The 18,409-nt window shown below is 46.4% G+C and overlaps 1 protein-coding gene across 1 annotated transcript in view; it reads left to right on the forward strand.

The window, feature by feature from the left end:
* Nucleotides 1-13,131: 13,131 nt before the first annotated feature.
* Nucleotides 13,132-18,409, forward strand: part of LOC308285486 (small conductance calcium-activated potassium channel protein 2-like) — a gene marked incomplete at its 5' end in the record, with an annotated part of 86,857 nt that continues 81,579 nt past the window's right edge. Inside the window, one exon of the mRNA XM_080726255.1 lies at nt 13,132-14,427. Within this exon, the coding sequence (XP_080582381.1) occupies nt 13,132-14,427 (1,296 nt within the window). The remainder of the gene's footprint in view (nt 14,428-18,409) is intronic.

An 18,409-nucleotide genomic window follows, 5' to 3' on the forward strand; every position in this document is an offset into this window, starting at 1 on the left:
CAATGGCAGAAGATGATTTGTGTGGTAGTGTGTGATGAATGTGGTGGTCAGTTGGTCATAATTTAGTTTCAGGAGACGATCACTTGGGTTAAGATATACTTTATTGACCAGAATGAAGCAGAAGGCAAGCATCACACAACATGGCATATTGAGCACCCTACTATAGAGACAGCATAGAATCTAAGCCTATATCTAAGCGCATAGTATTGGCAGCCTACCTTAGCTCTACTATAAGACAGCATAGAATCTATAGCCTAAGTTAGCATGGTTTGGCATGGGGTTCTGCCTCGGGCCATGGCTCGCTGAACCCACGATCCTCATGTTACCATGAGCATCGAGGGCATAATCTAATTACAGCGAGCCCTGGCCCGATACCCCCCGAGGGGGATCTAAGGCAGAACCTGAAGGTGGCGCTGGGGTGGTGGCGGGGCAGTGCTATGCAACAAGACTGAGTCCCACCATCTGACTTCCCTAAGAACTATGGGTAAGGGGGGGGGCAGGACCTAGTGACCCACCCCCCTCCGCGCGTGCGCTCCCTTGGGACCGCCCCCTGAACTCGCTTTGATCCTTACGAATCGTCGCACTATTTCAGGAGACGATCACTTGGGTTAAGATATACTTTATTGACCAGAATGAAGCAGAAGGCAAGCATCACACAACATGGCATATTGAGCACCCTACTATAGAGACAGCATAGAATCTAAGCCTATATCTAAGCGCATAGTATTGGCAGCCTACCTTAGCTCTACTATAAGACAGCATAGAATCTATAGCCTAAGTTAGCATGGTTTGGCATGGGGTTCTGCCTCGGGCCATGGCTCGCTGAACCCACGATCCTCATGTTACCATGAGCATCGAGGGCATAATCTAATTACAGCGAGCCCTGGCCCGATACCCCCCAAAACTACAAACCCCCAAAGCACGCCAAAATCTCAGAATCCCATGCCAGTGCTAGCCAACTGCGAGGAAGGCAGCTCTGCTGTGACTCTAGCGATTAAGTTATCATTACTGCGGGGCAAACTATGAACTGCCTTTCCTGCTAACGCAAAAATAATAATTAAGCATATTAGCATCTGGCAGAGCGAATATTACTAAGCAAAATACTAATCAATGATATTGGTAGCTTGCCAAAAACGCTATAAGTACTGCTAAAGCAATTTAATAATTAAGAATGTTAGCAGCTGGCAGACCGAACCAACGGTGAGGAAGGTGGTACTGCTGACTATAACGATATACTGCAATCTGACTGAAGCCATACTAAAAGACCCTAGAGAAAAGCGGGAGCAGCAACATGGACGTATATATATATAGACAGCAGAACCAGAAGCAGCGATGAAACCTTTAATTCATATAACTACAGCGCCAATAGCTTCACATCCTACCTAACTAACACCCCAGCAACCACCTAGCTTTTGCATGATAGAATTTATAACTCGCAGCGATGCAAAATAAAACCCTATGGAACAACCCTGCTAATAGTGCCTGCAGCACTATTAACATCAGCAGCAGAAGCGTTAACTGAAACGCGTCCAACTCCAGCTTGGAACCATTACGCTTCGGTCAGTCCTGTGTTGTGTGTGCTTGATAGCTTGGCGTGCAGGATCTTGAGTTAGCTGAGGGCACCAGAAGTGCTGGTGGTGTGGCTGCTCCGATCCGGAGAGAATGCAGAGTGAAGAGGGGCGGGCCGCAAATCTGGCAGCTCTCTCCGGGGGTCGTGTGACGAGGACGTCGGGCAGACGGCCCGGTGTTCAGCATGGACATGAAATGACAGAAGGGAGAGTTAGTTCTGCGACTGACACTGGTGTACCTTCCCTGCTTAAACTGCGAGCTGCAATCTTCAGAGGCCATGTGCTAGTCGCATCTTAAGCCTGGCCTTGGTGACCGCATGTGCTTGCCGCAGAAATTACAATCTTAGCTTTAGCTGACCATAACAATGAAACCACGCCTAAGGACGCTGACTTTTAGGATCACAGAGAAATTTTCGCAGCCCACGGAGCGCTCTGCTGCAGAGTCTGCTGCTGCACATATGAGAATCTCCACGAGATACCCGTCTTGACCTTTAAAGGCAAGCTATGCAAGCCTAGAGAGCGGCTAAAGCCCAACATCCAGTACAAGTAAGACGCTGCCATGTAACTATGGTTGCCTATTATTAGCAAGCTAGAGAGCGGCTGAACGCTCACAGAATCGAACAAGCGAATGCGTTGCTATTTACCTGCTAGAGTGTGGCTCCTCAGGGCATCTGGCTGAGCCCGAGGGCGCCCGGAGCGCCGCCGCTGAAGCTGCTCCGCGCCCGGGGCACCGCTGCCGAAACTGCTCCGCTCCGCAGGGAATGCGGTGTGTAGAGAGATGGCGCGACGCCTTCACTCTGGCCCTCCTCCCTCAGTCTCGCGGCGAACCAGCATGCGTCATGGAACAGAGGGTCGTTGGGGCAGACATCGGGCGGACAGCCAGGTGTTTCAGCATGGAAATACAGGACGAAAAAGTGAGTTAGTTCTGCTGCAGAGTTTGCTGATGCACACATAAGAAACTCTACAACCCATCTCTTGACTTTTAAAGTCAAACCATACCAAAACGTGGCCCAACCGATATGCGTAAATTCCCCAGCTTAGAGCGACTGCACCCTGACAGAACTTAACAAGCAAATGCCCTGCTATTTACCTGCTAGAGTCTGGCTCCGCCGTGCTTCCAGGGCAGCCGTCGCTGGCGAGAAAACTGGCTCCCGCCGTTGGCGCTAGAACTGGCGTTCCTTTGCGGCGTGACGGCGGTGTCGGTGTGCCGCTCCCCCCGGAAGATGAGCCTGTGCCCTACGTGCCTCCGTCGTGGGCTCGCGGGCCGCCGGGAAGTCAGGAGGCTGGCGGGCCGGCTGTCCCAAGGCAGCAGCGGAAGCAGCTGTGGCCGTCGCAGCGATACCCTCCGTGGTGCCGACCGACTCCCGACTGGACTCCCAGCCGCACACAGCATTAGACGAAGCTAGAAACATAACCTTCATGACATGATTAGTGGAACCTGCAGCTAAAGCTGCCATGATAACCTGCTGTCCTAGCCGTGGGCCTGCAGCCGCGCCGGCCTGAAGCTGGAATAATAGACAGGATGAATAGCAACCAGCAAGTATTAGCTTTAGCATGAGCTGAAGGAAAACAGTACTGAAGCCAAGTGCAGCGGCTACGGAAACACCACTAGAACATACGGTGTGCTATGTGACCCAGTACTATAACCTTAGTTTGCAACAAATATTTGAGTTAAACCCCTTTAACTTCTGAAACACTGGTAGCAGCTTAACATGCAGTAGAAACACCCCGCAGCTGCCGTGCGACGCTGCAAAGACGACCTGCTGTAGCTGTCGCTATGCGTCGGCTTTAGCCCGAAGCTGAAAGATAGACCTGATGTTAGGGTTAGGAAACCTGAAAAATAAACATGATTTTAGGTTAGGAACCTGAAGTTAAAACGTAGACCTGGTGTTAGCCGCGCCCTTATAGCCGCCGCAGCGAGACGCTGTTAAGAAAGTGATTTAGCTGGACCTGTGCCGCTTTAGCCTGGAGCTGCCATACTGGAGCAGTAATGACAACATGTTAGCAGAAAACACTCAACACCCTGGTAACAGCTTGACATGCAGTAGAAACAATAACTTGCTGGTTTTTATAGCATTTAGTATAGCAGTACCGCTGACAACTTAGAACTTATCAACTAAAAGCCTACGATGCGAGGAAAAGCTACAGCTGATGGATGCTGAAACTGAAAGAGAATGTTTAGCTGGATGGGAGGGAGGGAGGGTGGTCTATCGAGCATTTAGAGTAGACTACGATTCCCTGCATGCACTAGCGAGTTCAACTGGTGACGTCAGGACAGACAGGCACGACTGTGTTAGCGGAAGCAAAACAAGTTCGCACGTAAACTGTATAGCCTGCGGGTTTTCCTCCTCCCAGGAGCTCACACGGAAAACATCCTTAATAGGCTTCTCAAAGAGAGGCGAATACTGTTTTTAATAGTTCCTCCCGCGAGGGCTTCTATGCCACGATAAATGGCAGCAGCCCTACTATGGTCCAAGAAGCGACAGGAACCATTTAGTAGCTGCTAAGGTATAGCAACTAGCACCTCATAAGCAGCAGCTGTTAAGACGGCCAGACAGTGCAAAAAGAGGAAAACATACACATAACCCGAGGCGAGGCAGAAGCAATATAGGCCCCATACTAACTAGATTAAGCACGCTGCGGGCGAAGCTTGCTACTAGCACGACGCCGAGGCTTGGCATGATAGAGAACTACATTTCCCACACGCAGCGCTTAGTATTTGCTGCCGAACGTCATGCCGTAAATCACCGCTTGACGTGACTCGGCTAGCTCAGGAGCTAGGTGAACTCTGCCGTTTACAGACACCTGCAACCTACAAACTGAATCCTCCTAGCGTGATTCATTACCTGCTACGGGGCTGTGTTTTCACGCGGGCCGCCGCTCTATGCCTTGACATGGCTAGCACATTAATTTACCAGCTAACAGCATCCTTACCGAAATAGCCGGCTAGCAATAGCCACCAGCTAGCTCCTAGCTGACTATACATTAAACCTGTTGTTCCGCGCTAGCCGATACGGCCCGCGCCGTTGCAAAGTACTGACATGGTTATCGACAAACCCAACAACTGAGATTACTTTAACTCATGGTAGCCCAGTAAAGGCCCACCAGGGCACGAAATAAGTTAGCATTTAGCCCGTAGCCACAGCCAACTTCTATGATACTGAGTTTACCTTTAGCAACTTTAGCAAGCCTGTAACACCTTTGAAATAGCTTTAGCAACAAACTGAAAGTACAGAAATCAGCTAGGCACCAGCAACGATAGCAAGAAATCTGAACCTTGAAACAGCAGTTTAGAATTCAGCGATTACCAGAATAACAATCTCAAACTTCCCATACAACCTGGCCAAGAACACAGCTTCTTAGTTTGGCAGCTAAGTTTACAGTTTACAGTTTACAGTTTAGGCATTTAGCAGACGCTTTTAAACCAAAGCGACTTACAATAAGCAGATACAACATCGCAATAATAAACAAGATAATAGGTCAGTACATTAACAGCAATATAACAATGTAAATGAATATCTATCTAGAGAAAAACACAATATAATCAAGTTCTAAAGAAACCTAACAAACAAATGTTAACTAGCTTCATGTATGGTCATTGAACACACATGAATTGAGCGATAGAAAAATAGCAGAAACAGACAGAAATACTCAGCCAAGTTAGGCACCCTCTCCAAGCGGTGGGCAGCAGCACAGCTACCTGCAAGCAACAAGTGTGGCACTTGTGTGTGTACTGCCGCATGGTAGCAAGCAGCAGTGCTATGCAACAAGACTGAGTCCCACCATCTGACTTCCCTAAGAACTATGGGTAAGGGGGGGGGCAGGACCTAGTGACCCACCCCCCTCCGCGCGTGCGCTCCCTTGGGACCGCCCCCTGAACTCGCTTTGATCCTTACGAATCGTCGCACTATGTGTGCATGCACATGTGTGTGTGTGTGTGTGTGTGTGTGTGTGTGTGTGTGTGTGTGTGTGTGTGTGTGTGTGTGTGTGTGTGAGTGTTGTGGTGTGGTGTGTGGAGTGGCTCTGATGAAGAGATGAGGCCTGTGTCTTTGAACCTGTGAATATGTGATGAGCCTTCTCCTCCCTTTAACTTGTCCTCACTTGATTTGACATCCGGTTGGATAATGCTTCTCTTGTCTTGTTTCACATGGGTCCCATCTGCCCACGCACATAGGCACACACATATGCTCGCTCAGACACATAGACAGATGTACGCACAGACATGGAGACAGACGTATACAGTATACACACACTGACACAGGGTGATCTGACATCTTGGGGAACGCACGCGCATGCACGTGTGTGCGCGCGCACACACACACGCACACACACACACACACACACACACACACAGGATACAATTTGGACGGAAAGATCAAACCAGATTTAGTTTTAACCCCAAATAATTCCCCTGCACTCATTAAGGACATACTTTTAGGGCCTATATAATAAACCCCTTAGTAGTTTTGCTTTTGGAAAATTCGTTTGGTATATGCATCTTTTAGTTCAACTCGTAGCGACTGGAAAGACTAGGCTACTCAAGCATTTTAATATGGATTGGGGAAACAAACGGGGGGAACCAAAACAAAGTGACGCCGCTTCTTCTGCTTGTGATTTCCGCCTAGACCGGATCAAACAGGCCGTTGTAAACTAATACCAGGCTTTCCTCTTAGGAAAGACTGGTGATGCGAGGTTAGTGTCCATCATGGAAACTGGAGATCCTCAGTTGGCTATACCTGTATGTTGAAGTGTCCCTGAGCAAGACACTTAACCCCTATTCCACAATCTCAGAATGCTACACAGAGTCTGGAACTATACACCTCCCCAAATCCGAGTAACGTAAGCTGGCATTTCTGTTCACGAAAATGTATTTTTAAATAACTTTACATCGATTTGTTAAATGTCCATTTCTGCTAAGCAGCAAGCTATACATGCTCAGATGATTTTGATTTATGTTAGGATAAATAAGTGTGACTGTAAAGACGAAACGGAAGGGGTGAGGAGGCTTCACATCCGCTTTATATTTTACTCGTGATCAGAGCCTCCGTGCTCCAGACTGTATGACGGAAGCATTTGAAAATTCTGGGAGGCAACAGTCTAGCCACACGTGCACAGGCACAGGCGCACACACACACACACACACACACACACACACACACACACACACACACGCACGCACACACACACACACACACACACACACACACACACACACACACACACACACACACACACTAGACTGCCTCATGAATGGACATCGACCTAGTTCATTTTTGTCTGACGTGGTCCCTATTTCTGTATCTTTCTTTGGGCCTGCCCGTGTGTCTATGAATATCTTGGTGATGCAAAATCACCACCACCACCACCATCTTTTGTTTTAGTAGTAAGGAGTAGTCTTTCTCACATATAGCATTTGATGTTCCTTTCAACACCATGTATCATGATCAGACTAAACTGCGTAACACAACATTTGATTATCTTATCATTGTCAGTAGTAGATCATTTACAACTATACCGTACATCATTATTGCCATAACAACAATAGTCATTTCATTACAGTAAAAGAAAAAGAAAAGGGGGATTTGATAACAAACAAATACATCCTGGAATCTTTGGGTCATTGGGTCATTTTACAGTAACAGGCGAAACAGAAAGTGATCACAGCAATATGGTAGAATGGTGGTGGAAGGGACGTGTGATCTGAGTTCCGAGGTGAGTACTTGTGTTCTTATCCATCCTTTAAGAGGTCTCATGTCACTTCACTCCTCCACTCTTCTGAAATTGTGGTAAAGTGTCACACACACTCACAACCCACCAGAGGATTAGCAGCACCCCCAACCCCCCCTGCTCTCTTCCATGGGATCTCGAGTGTTACCTGGCATTGGCGTGCATTACATCTGCCGCGTGTGCGGGCCACTTCATCATCCCCTCGCACCTTGGCTTTGGCTTGTGGCGGTAATAGAAAACACTTCATCACAGTTGTCCACCCCGTGTTGGTCTTTTCCACTCATTTATGCACTGCAAAATCCCCAGTGTCAGCTTAACTCAGACAGTGTAAAATTTGCCAAAAAAAGAATCCCTTTTTGCACTAAGGATTTTAACTGTGTGGGAGCTCCACATGCTAAGGTGTTGACTTGGTATTTAACAATGACTCGCTGTGTACCTGCCTCTGAATGATGGTGGAGCTGCTTAGTTATTTGAGTAGCCGGGGCGAATCTAACTGATGATCTTAGCTGTCAGAGATAAATTCCTCTGCTGGGTGCAAGGCCCTGCTGCTGCTGCTGCTACTGGCAGCTCCTATCTCCCAGACGTGCTCTCTCAAGCCTGCCCTCTGTATCATCTTGCAGGGGATGTACTAGGTGTGACAATCCCACGGCCTGGGTTGAGTCACGAACGGGTTCCTTATCTTCGAGGATTGCCGTGGTTGTTCATCACGTGCGGAGTGTATCTGCGCTTATGCTTCTCCGTTGTGCTGGACCGGCTGAATACGTGTCCGATTATTTGCGTGTCCTAACGTTGTACAGTATCAAGGCCTACTATCACTTGGGTATCCCCGACCTTCTCTGCCCTCAAGGCTTCAGTCTACTTAGTAGTCACACTTATATGCTACATTTGATGGCACTACTACTGCTCATCGTCACAGAATGTTGTGGAGCTGACATAGTAATCCAAAATGGCTGCCCCCTCCCGACTCCACGGGTAAAGACAGCAGATAGGTATGTATGCTTCACTACACTACACTGGGGTCAAGAAAGAGAAGTTTGTTGTTGTTGTTGTTGACCTCTCCCTGTTGTGCCTGTCAGCTATCCATCTCTCTCTCTTTCTCTGTCTCTCTTGTCACCCTCTCTGTGCTCTCAGATATACCTAGAGGCCAACAGTAATTGTGCACTTTTGTGCTTTTTTCCCTTTTTCTTTTGGAAAGTTAAAATAAATGCATGGTTGTGCAGAACTGTGGGAGGCAAGATGGTGAAAAGGAGTAGGTCTTGCATGTTTCTAATTTTTTATAATAATGATCATCTGTTTTCTAAGACTTCAATATTATGTTGGCTGTACATGGGCACGATCTTGCGGAGATTTTGTGGATATTATGTTGAGCATGCAGGCATTGGTACTGGATCCTTAGCCTGACACTCAAGTCTGTTTTACATTTTCCTTTCGTTTCACTCGAGGCCAGCGATTCAGGGGCTGGAGCCAGGCTATTGGATCCTATCAAACAATTACCTTCATAATGACTAAATTGTGCAGGAAACATGTATGTTATGCTTAATATCAAATGTCAAATAGTTATTGGCCACATGCCTCTTCAGTTTGAATGTTGGTATTATTAACCATTAAACCCTATAACCTTGTTGACCGACGGAAATAGTCAATCTACAAATCTACAGCTAGGGTGTGGTTAAGAGTGCATTCTGCATGTGTGACACAGGGTAATTTTAACCACTTGAACCCTGGTGGCCTATTTTGTGGGATGACATTATAGGCAAAAGAAAATAGAAGATCTGGTTGGTTGTGATGGGTGTTAAGGGGGCAGAGGTCAGCAGGGATCGCTCAGGGAAAGATTTAGTGCCCTGGCCGGGCAGTTACGGACACAAACAAGGGATCTTACGTTTACCAGACGGACTCGCTACCCATTCATGGTCGCTGACCAGCTCGAAACATGTCACGTGATGAATTGTGAGCTTGTAGATATATAGATATTTTTGCTATTTGACAAACGACAAAGTATATAGGGCTTAAGTGGTTTAAAAAGGATGTCTGTACTTTTAGATCACTTTAGCTCCCGGATTATGAGATTTATATGAAGTGTTTTAGGGTTCCGATAAATGAGACACATAAAAGGACAATAAAATAGAGTAGTGCAGTCACCACCTCCTGGTTTGTTTGAACTGCATGATATACACCATATGAGTTTTGTTTTTGGTCAATTCCTCCACTATTGGAACAGTGATCATAGATTTGCTGCAGTGGGGGGAATGCTTTTGCTTTAAGATAGGTTGTTAATTTTACTCACTGCCCATAGGCAACCACACTAGCTAATCTTATTATTATTATTATTTCATCTAGAGTAACCACAAAAGTCCATTGAGTTCAATGGACATTTTTCTGTCCCTTTTCTGATGGATTTGAGGATTGGTCAAGCTCCACATCAAAATATGTAGACAGTAGACAACCACACTTGCAATTTCCCAGAATTGTACCTTTCTAGTTATTTTTGGTTTACTTCATAGAGAAATGCATTCTGTCTATCCTCTCCCCCTTTCTATTCAACTGCTTTGATCTGCTCTGTCTGTGCATCTGCTCTGTAGATAGCTCTCCTCTTTCTCTCTCTCTCTCACACGCATGAACTCTATCAATGTATCTCTGTTTCTCCATCTACCTGTCTCGCTGTCTCTGTCTCTCTTGGTCTCTGTCTCTCTCTCTCTGCGTCTGTCTCACTCCCTCTCTCTCTCTCTCTCTCTCTCTCTCTCTCTCTCTCTCTCTCTCTCTCACACACACACACACGCACACACACACACACACACACACACACACACACGCGGCACCCCACATCTCCATCTCCTTGCTTCACCCTACTTGGTTTTCTCTTTCTCTGTAATTACAGGCCTCTTATCTACTTCCTATATTACGCGCAGGAGGCATTGGCCTTCTCTATGTTCCCTCCTCTACCATTTTAGTGTCACAGAGCTTCCGCTGTGCTCTTTTCAGGAGCCATTACAACATGTCACCGGCAACTGTCATACTATACAATGCTTTTTAACACGGCTGTTCCGGTCAATAAAAAAGACAATTCTGCTGGCATTGTTTTTCTCCCCTTGACAGAATAGAGATGAAGATCATGGTCTATGCCAGTGGTTCTCAACCTGTGGTACATGTACCACTGGTGGTAAATGGGCCCCCCCTCTGGTGGTACTCAGAGGAGTTTCCCAAAAATAAGAAAAAATACATATGGGGTGAAATATTTACATTACACTACAGGTAGTTCTTCTGACCAAGCAACTGGTTGAAATAGGCTCTCCAGCCATGCTGAAAACATGATGGCACACGTAGCGAGGATTTGAGAACGGATTAATCACATTAGAAAGAAATATCATCAGTTTGCATGGGAAGTTCACAAATGTAGTGGCTAAATCTGGCCGAGCTGACGCTGTCATCAAATTATTGGCTTAGAAATGCAGCAAAAAGAAATCTCTATGATAACTGTGCATAGCTGAATAGGATTGGGTGGGTCTACGCACATGTATTTTAACATCAGTTATTATGGAGACACATATTTTCTGAGGTGGTACTTGGCGACGTAAAAAGGTTGAGAAACACTGGTCTATATTAAGCCTGCTTGTGCGATGAAAACTGATTTAAAACTATAATTACATTTTGGCAAGTGGCGTGGTCTTTCAAAGTGGCGTATTTGCTATGTTATGCTCAGTATATGCTTCCATGACCACCAGCGAATGAATGTAGCCATAGGCGATGTGTAGTTAGTAGGCTAGTAGGCTATATAGTTGTAAAGTTTTATTTAATTATTCATGTGGAAGCAGTAAAATTGCTTCCCCCAAACCAGCAAATGAAACCCCATCTTGCCAAGGAACGCACACAGGTCACCGCGACCAATTACTTAATGAAAATGATCAGGTTTCTAATGCGGCCCATGGCCTGAGTTGCTCCGAAATCCTGCAGTCTTCCAGGGAAGGGACTATAAAACAGAGTGTACCGAGGTTTCTTCCAACAGTTGAGGCAAAGTGTGCCTCCGTTGCAGTCTAGGGTTCCATCAAAACTCCAGATGGCTGAGCCAGCTTTAGCAAAGTATTATCACTTATTAAGAACAGCTATGATGTAAAGTTGGCTCCCTCGCACCCTGCGCTTCCTCGGTTAACTCTTTTTGGTCTTGTTCAGTTATCTCACATTAGGTTCTGATGATTTATGTAGTTGTAAAATGCACACAATACTAAAGCAGTGGTTTTCAACCACCTGGTCCTTGAGGGGGTTCCAGGTGGTCCCAAGCTAAATGATGGAGAGTTGTAAAATGGACCCTGGTTTCATTTTACGCTCTCAAGAGTTAAATTATTGTTAATCTGCATTACTTAATTTACAAGAAGTTTAGAGATTGTAGAAGAATTGTTATTTTGAACGTTTGCCTGTCATATCTCCTATGGCACCACATCATTACAGCATGGAATTGTGGACGGTTGAGTTTTGGGGTCTGAGAGGCAAAATCTCCTCAAATGGCTGAATAAATAATGGACCATGATATGAAAAGGATTGAAAACCACTGTACTAAAAGTGTCAAATTCTATCTCCACCTTTACTTGACATCAGAAAACCCTCTCGTCCCCCAGACTCCCCCTCATGTCCATTGGCAGGTTACATGACACCATAAAGGGCACCAGTTATGTTAGTGACGCGCTCTTTCAGCACCACGGACAGCACCTGTGCAGCGACAACCCCCATTCCAACATAGATTCCAACTCCGTACTGCTGTTGTGTGTGTGTGTGTGTGTGTGTGTGTGTGTGTGTGTGTGTGTGTGTGTGTGTGTGTGTGTGTGTGTGTGAGTGTGTGTGTGTGTGTGTGTGTGTGTGTGTGTGTGTGTGTGTGTGTGTGTGTGTGTGTGTGTGTGTGTGTGGTGGGGGGGGGGGGGGGGGGTCTCAGAGCTAATTTGCACTTTAACAGCATGCAATAGCAGCATGTGGCGTGCAGCCAATTCTTCAGTAGCTGTATGATGTCGCACACGCACACCGATGCATGAAGCACCCATGCTGATTTTTTGTTTTCCTTTCTTTCTTTCTTTCTTTCTTCGGCCTGGTAATACAAAACCATGGGCTCTCTTCATAAATTATTAAATGCTGGCCAGTGAGTCGCAGGCGTTATGACATGAGGTGACATAAGCCGCTTTATGTTAAATATATTTCCAGGGCCAACAGGTGGGAATAGGCTTCGTAAAACGGCTGCAAAGTCTGTACAATATACGTCATTCCTTTCCTGATTCTCACAACCACCATTGCGTTTGCTAATGCTTATACAGATCACAGAACATTAAAATGGACATCGAAGGAATTATTTACAGCCGAACATAAACTACAGTGACATCAGGCTACATGTACTGTAAGCGCATTTGACAGGCCTATATGGATCTATTCGAGGGACATATTGTGGGGCCAATGGACTTATAGAGGCAGTAAAAGTGATTTCTGATTATGCATGGTGGTTATGGCAACAGTGACAAAGTCCTCGCAGCACCGCACTGGATTTAGACGATAGACCATGTGAACATGATTTAAATGCCGTGCTATCCTCTCGCTAATCTCGTTAATGTAATGCCTAATGCCCTGAGGCTTTGTTTCAGTTAAGAGTGTTCGATCCGGTGTAACCTGTGCGCATAGCAGGCTATGGACCGATATTCTATCGAAGGCGGTGTTTTGGCCGTTTGGTGACGTTTTAAGGCAGGTCCTGGCCAAACCTACCAATGATACAAGTCGGCTCTTTTCAGCTGGGACTGATCGCAATGAACGGGTGTCGGAGCACTGCACGGCAAAGGAGCAACTACAGCAGGACGCGCCTATTAAGGGGATGCGGCAGCGATACGCGGGAGCTGTCCATCAGCACCAGATCCCCGTCGAAAAGCAAGCGGCCAACGCGCACAACCAAGACCCTGCAGGCGCCCCTGTTTTCAGTCTACCGCCTCCGCCCTCTTCTCACCACCGAGACCGCTCTCTGACCACCGCTGCTTACCGCCAGAGCCTCCAGGAGCTGCCGTGTCTCAGCCAGCCCTCCCGGAGACCCGTCCACAGCGGTGACACGCTACCTCTGGTAAGCTACGACACCGCCCAGCGACCTTCACACCGGGGTGGTGAACCCGCCGCCGCCGGCCAGCCGACACACCTGCAGCAGCAGAATCCTTGGGAAGCCGCGGCCGCCGGCTCGCAGAAGGAGCCTGTTTTTCCGAGCTGCCACTGCAGTTTTTCGGAGCAGGAGGCGAGTCTTTCTCATCGCCAGCCCCTCGATCCTCTCCCACCGCAGCCCTCCCCTTCTTTTCCGCCGCCGCTGCCGCCGCCGCCACCAACCTCGTCCTCCTCCTCTCGGACACTTCCCCGGGAATCTAAACGGGAAGATCGTCTCCAAAGGAGTGCCAATAATCACCAACAGGCGAGCATCGTGGAACGCTGCAGGGGAGGAGGAGCGGGAGGGCACCGAGACCAGAGGCAGTTGTTGCAGCAGCAGCAGCAGCAGCAGCAACAGACTCATTCAAGACCCCAACACAGGGACCCCTCCCCTGAAGGAATCCGAGCAAACTCGCAGAAAGGGCGCCCTATAAATGTATGTGAGTCAATCGAGGCAAACAGGAGAGCGTTCGAGTCTCAGACTCAGGAGCTGCAGCAACAGCAGATCCCGCAATTACGAGCGCAGCAACAGCTACTGGTGGGGAGCAGCTTGCCTATCAACTACTGCGCCAGCGGCTCAGAAGAGCTATGTAGGACTAACCACCAAGCTCCACTGCTGCACCACCAACAACAGCAGCAGCAGCTGCAGCGGCAGCAGCAGCAGCAGCAGCAGCAGCAGCAAGGCGCACTGGGGCCACCATGTCCCCAGCGTCCGCAGCACTGTGAACAACAAGACCGCAATAAGTCTGGGAGGATCACCACCGGCCACGGCGACCGCCACCAGGTGCAGCCGCACAACAGCCGCGACCCCCGTGTGAATCCGTCGGCAGTAACGCAGCAGCAGCCTGCTGCATACGCGGGGAACAACTCGTCTGCGACTGGAAGCAACAGCAGCAAAACCAGCCCAAACTACGGCTCCAGCTATCACCTGTGGCCAGAGAGCCCACATAAAGGAGAGGAGAGGATACGCATTGATTACCATAAGGTAGATTCTCTTTATTTGCTTATACAACATCGAAGCGAGCGAGTGTATAGTTGGAATCGAATGGAAAAGAAAAGACAAACAAATTGTCCTTAACGTTTCCATCCAATGACCACGCCTGTCATATGATTTTGATAGAACACAGGCGCGTGCGGCTTGTAGGCTGTGTGTTTGCGTGCGCGAGTTGGGGATTTCAATCGATATAGGCTATAAGGACAGGCTTTTTGTGCACGTTGATTCACAGGTAGGCTGCCGTTGTACATTCACAGGTTCTTTAATAATAACCACTGACACGCACCTCCATGCACGAATGTGCGTCTTTCTTTCTCATAGTTATCTAATCTACTGTAGTCTCTCCACATCTTTTGTTGAAACACAGGTGTGTGTGTGTGTGTGTGTGGCGCACACACACACACACACACACACACACACACACACACACACACACACACACACACACACACACACACACACACACACACACACAAACAAACAAACACAAACACCTGTTCCTTGTTGCAGTGCTGCCCTAATAGGCCTCTTGTTATATGAAAATATTCCAATGTTTTTTCCCCCTAAAGTCGTTGTTGTTGTTCTTCCTGGTAGCAAGCTGTCTCCCCAAACAATCTGCGTGTTTTGGCACCCAGCCAGAGTTATGACAAAACGTTTTTGTGTATCATCATTATCTCTCAGTATCTTGCCAGTTCCCTTTTGGGTGCTTTGTACTGCAATGCAATAACTAAATACACAGACTACAGGGGCTGTCAGTCATGGTCATATTATGTCAATACTAACTTGTTGCTGTACTAATCCTTCAGTTTGCATGGTGTTTTGCAAGTGCAGTTGTCTTGTGCTCTATACATACAGAGGTTCACCATGTGGTCAAGATCTTGCCACTGTACACAATAGACAATAATAGCCTATGCCTGCTGTTCAGAAATTAATCATCATCAGTTTATAGCCACTATACACTACACACAAGCAATTTGACACATTGCATTTCTCTTAGAATTAGAAGAAGAGGACAGGAAGAAAACAGCTGATAAGAGGTTAAACTCATCATATCACAGGTAAAGGCAAGGCATAACAACAAGTATAAAATAATAATAATAATAATAACTAGAACTGCACTCTGTCAAGGTGCCAACTTGCGCCTTACGCTCAAGCAGGCCACACATGGCATACTTGTGCGCAAGCAGAGCGCGCCACGAGGTGTACACTGCTGGCCTAATATCCCTAATGTCTTCGCCCGTTAATGACGACATAACCAAGAGCGTTCGGCCCCTCATTGGCTGTAGGGGGACACCTACATACATACATACATTCCCAGAATCCCAGCCGTTTCGGGGCTATGGTCTTCAAAAACCCCAGGCACCTACTGTACATACATACCAAACCCATTACAGTACTTGCACGCTCTGATTGCGCAAGTAATAATACAGTAATAATAATAATGAGTATTGATCAGACCAGTTCTAAAACTAAATCTTGCTTAAGGCATCAATACTGTATGCCCCCTCCCTCCCTACCTTCAAAACTGCCCTGAAAACCCATCTGTTCACAATTGTCTTCCCCAGTTGACCTTTTATGAACTCTTGTTTTTATTGTCTTATGTTTTTATCTCTTATAGTACTTTCCTTTCTTAGTTATTTTTCCTAATAAAGTTGTTGCTGTTAACTACCCCCCCCCCCCCCCCCCCCAGCCCCTTTGGCCACATGTGTAAAGGGACTTTGAGTACTCAGAAAAGCGCTATATAAATCCCAGATATTATTATTATTATTATTATTACCCCGTAATATGACATGAAACCTGCATGTGATCACTATAACTGAACAAAACGTGATACGGCCACATGACCTGGCTTTGATTGATGTCTTGTCTCATTTCGGTGTTGAGACATTGAATTCCAAACATGAATTAACTGCATTACATTATTCAATATTTCCCAGGTTGGCGATGAAAAAAACAAATCAGTAAAATCTGAAATCTTAGAACTGCACACACGATGCGCCTTAAGTATCAAAACCTTTTCCACTCTCTCAGGTGGGAGACCCTGCCAGCCAGGTATTCTGATACTGCTGGACATGCTTATCTATTCATGTTTATGTGTTGGATCCTGGTTACATCTTATTGCCCTTAATGAGCTCAAGCCCAACCAATCCGCACGCCCACCGCCACCTCAATCCGGCCATTTGAAATCCTTTGAACAAAACACTTGACAGTGTGAGCCTGATAGAGTGTATACAATTACAGGATCCCACAGCACACACCCCGAAACCCAATAGCCAGCTCTGCTGAATCGACAGCAGGTAGCACGATATTGTGTCCTCAATAACACTGCTTTGAAAGGTGGCTTGCTGCTTCCTTTGTGATACCCTGTGTAAGTACTCTAATTCCTCTCATTTACACGTAGGGAGATAACCCCCGCAGGGAAACTGATGTCCACCAAAAAAGAAAAAAAAACAGTGAATGATTTATTTTTGGTTCACCTTTAACAATTCCCCTCAATTTCTCTTAAATTCTGTGAGGTGAATGAATTGTATAATTTGGTATCGATGATGCCAGCAGCTTGTCTGGCCTGGTATGATTTCAAATGAAAAGGGCTTGTGTCTACACAAGATGTGTGATATCTTACATCCCTCTGGTGTACAGTGAAATACATGTTTTTAGTTTAGCCCCTTCGATAAGTAAGACACTGATCTTTAATCTATAGCCCAGTCCCTTTTCCTCATAGCGTTTGGTCTCCTGGCTGCATGTACAGCAAAATACTGAAACCTTAAATGCACCCAATGAGCAAGTTGGTTTCATGTATGGTATCCTCTGGGTGAATGTAATGCACATTGTAAAGCTTTTTGGAGAAAGGTACTGTTTAACTTGTATCAGTCAAATATTTGGGGTGCACAGATATGTCTTATATTGCTATCCCCACACAGTCCCTACGTTGGGCATGTTGCCATATCCCAAAAAAGTTTCCACACACAGTTTTTTCCACACAAACAATTTGATGCTTGATTGTCAATCTTCACTATTGCAAATGATATCCCTTAATCTTATATACTGAGTTGACCGGGGTATCCCAGGGTTCTATACATGTGGTCCCCTCTACACAAATCTCCTCTCTGATAGGTCCTTACATATATACCACAAGCATTTATTTTCTCTTCTCTGTGATTAATTCTTATTAATTTAAACTGCTGTTCTGTGTCATAAGTACATCCACAGAGAACGTGAATATAAACAAGGCAATAAAGTGAACGTATGAATAAGGCATCGGCAGTCTGATGTGAAATATCCACTGACGCAAGCGTCATGATCTTTCTGTGTAGTGAGACAGGTGATGATATAGGTGGTACCACCTTTAGAGAAGATGAGGGTTGTGCCTGTCATAGCAGAATGGATGGCTACAAGGCGGCGTAGAGGCTATTACGGTAAAGCCTTTTGTACGCCTCCTGCCAAACCATGCTCCAACACACTCATAATCACCCTATATGGTATGGGAAAGGTCAACAAACGATATATCACTACAGCACTCGCCACCAACTTTCTGTCTCATCAGCATCGTTGAGATTTAGTGAGATGAATTCGTGGTCTTGCGTGCAGACATGCAAAAAAGTCTGACGTCTAATCGGACTGCACTTTGTATTTGACCTCCGAGAAAACATACACCGACTATGACAAAATCTTTCTAGTTTGCTATTTGGAAATGTTGTGAATGAATGGACTGCCCACTCTCTTTAAAAAGAGAAAAAAGAAAAGAAAAGAGAAAAAAATACATCAATTGTGTATTTGTGTTTGCTCTGAAATGATGCTGAGGTAATTGTAGCTCGCAGAGCTCAGAACTATTGACGTCCATGGAACTGTGCTGGCAGTGTTACGATTAGCAAGCGCGCCATCGCCAGCAGGAACATTACGTTGATTTAAACCTTCTCCATCGGTCATCTCCACACTTAGTTTTTTTTCTCTCTCATTAGACGCCCATGTTTCC

This window comes from Nannobrachium achirus (assembly GCF_963921795.1).
Source record: "Nannobrachium achirus genome assembly, chromosome: 5".
Classification (NCBI taxonomy): domain Eukaryota; kingdom Metazoa; phylum Chordata; class Actinopteri; order Myctophiformes; family Myctophidae; genus Nannobrachium; species Nannobrachium achirus.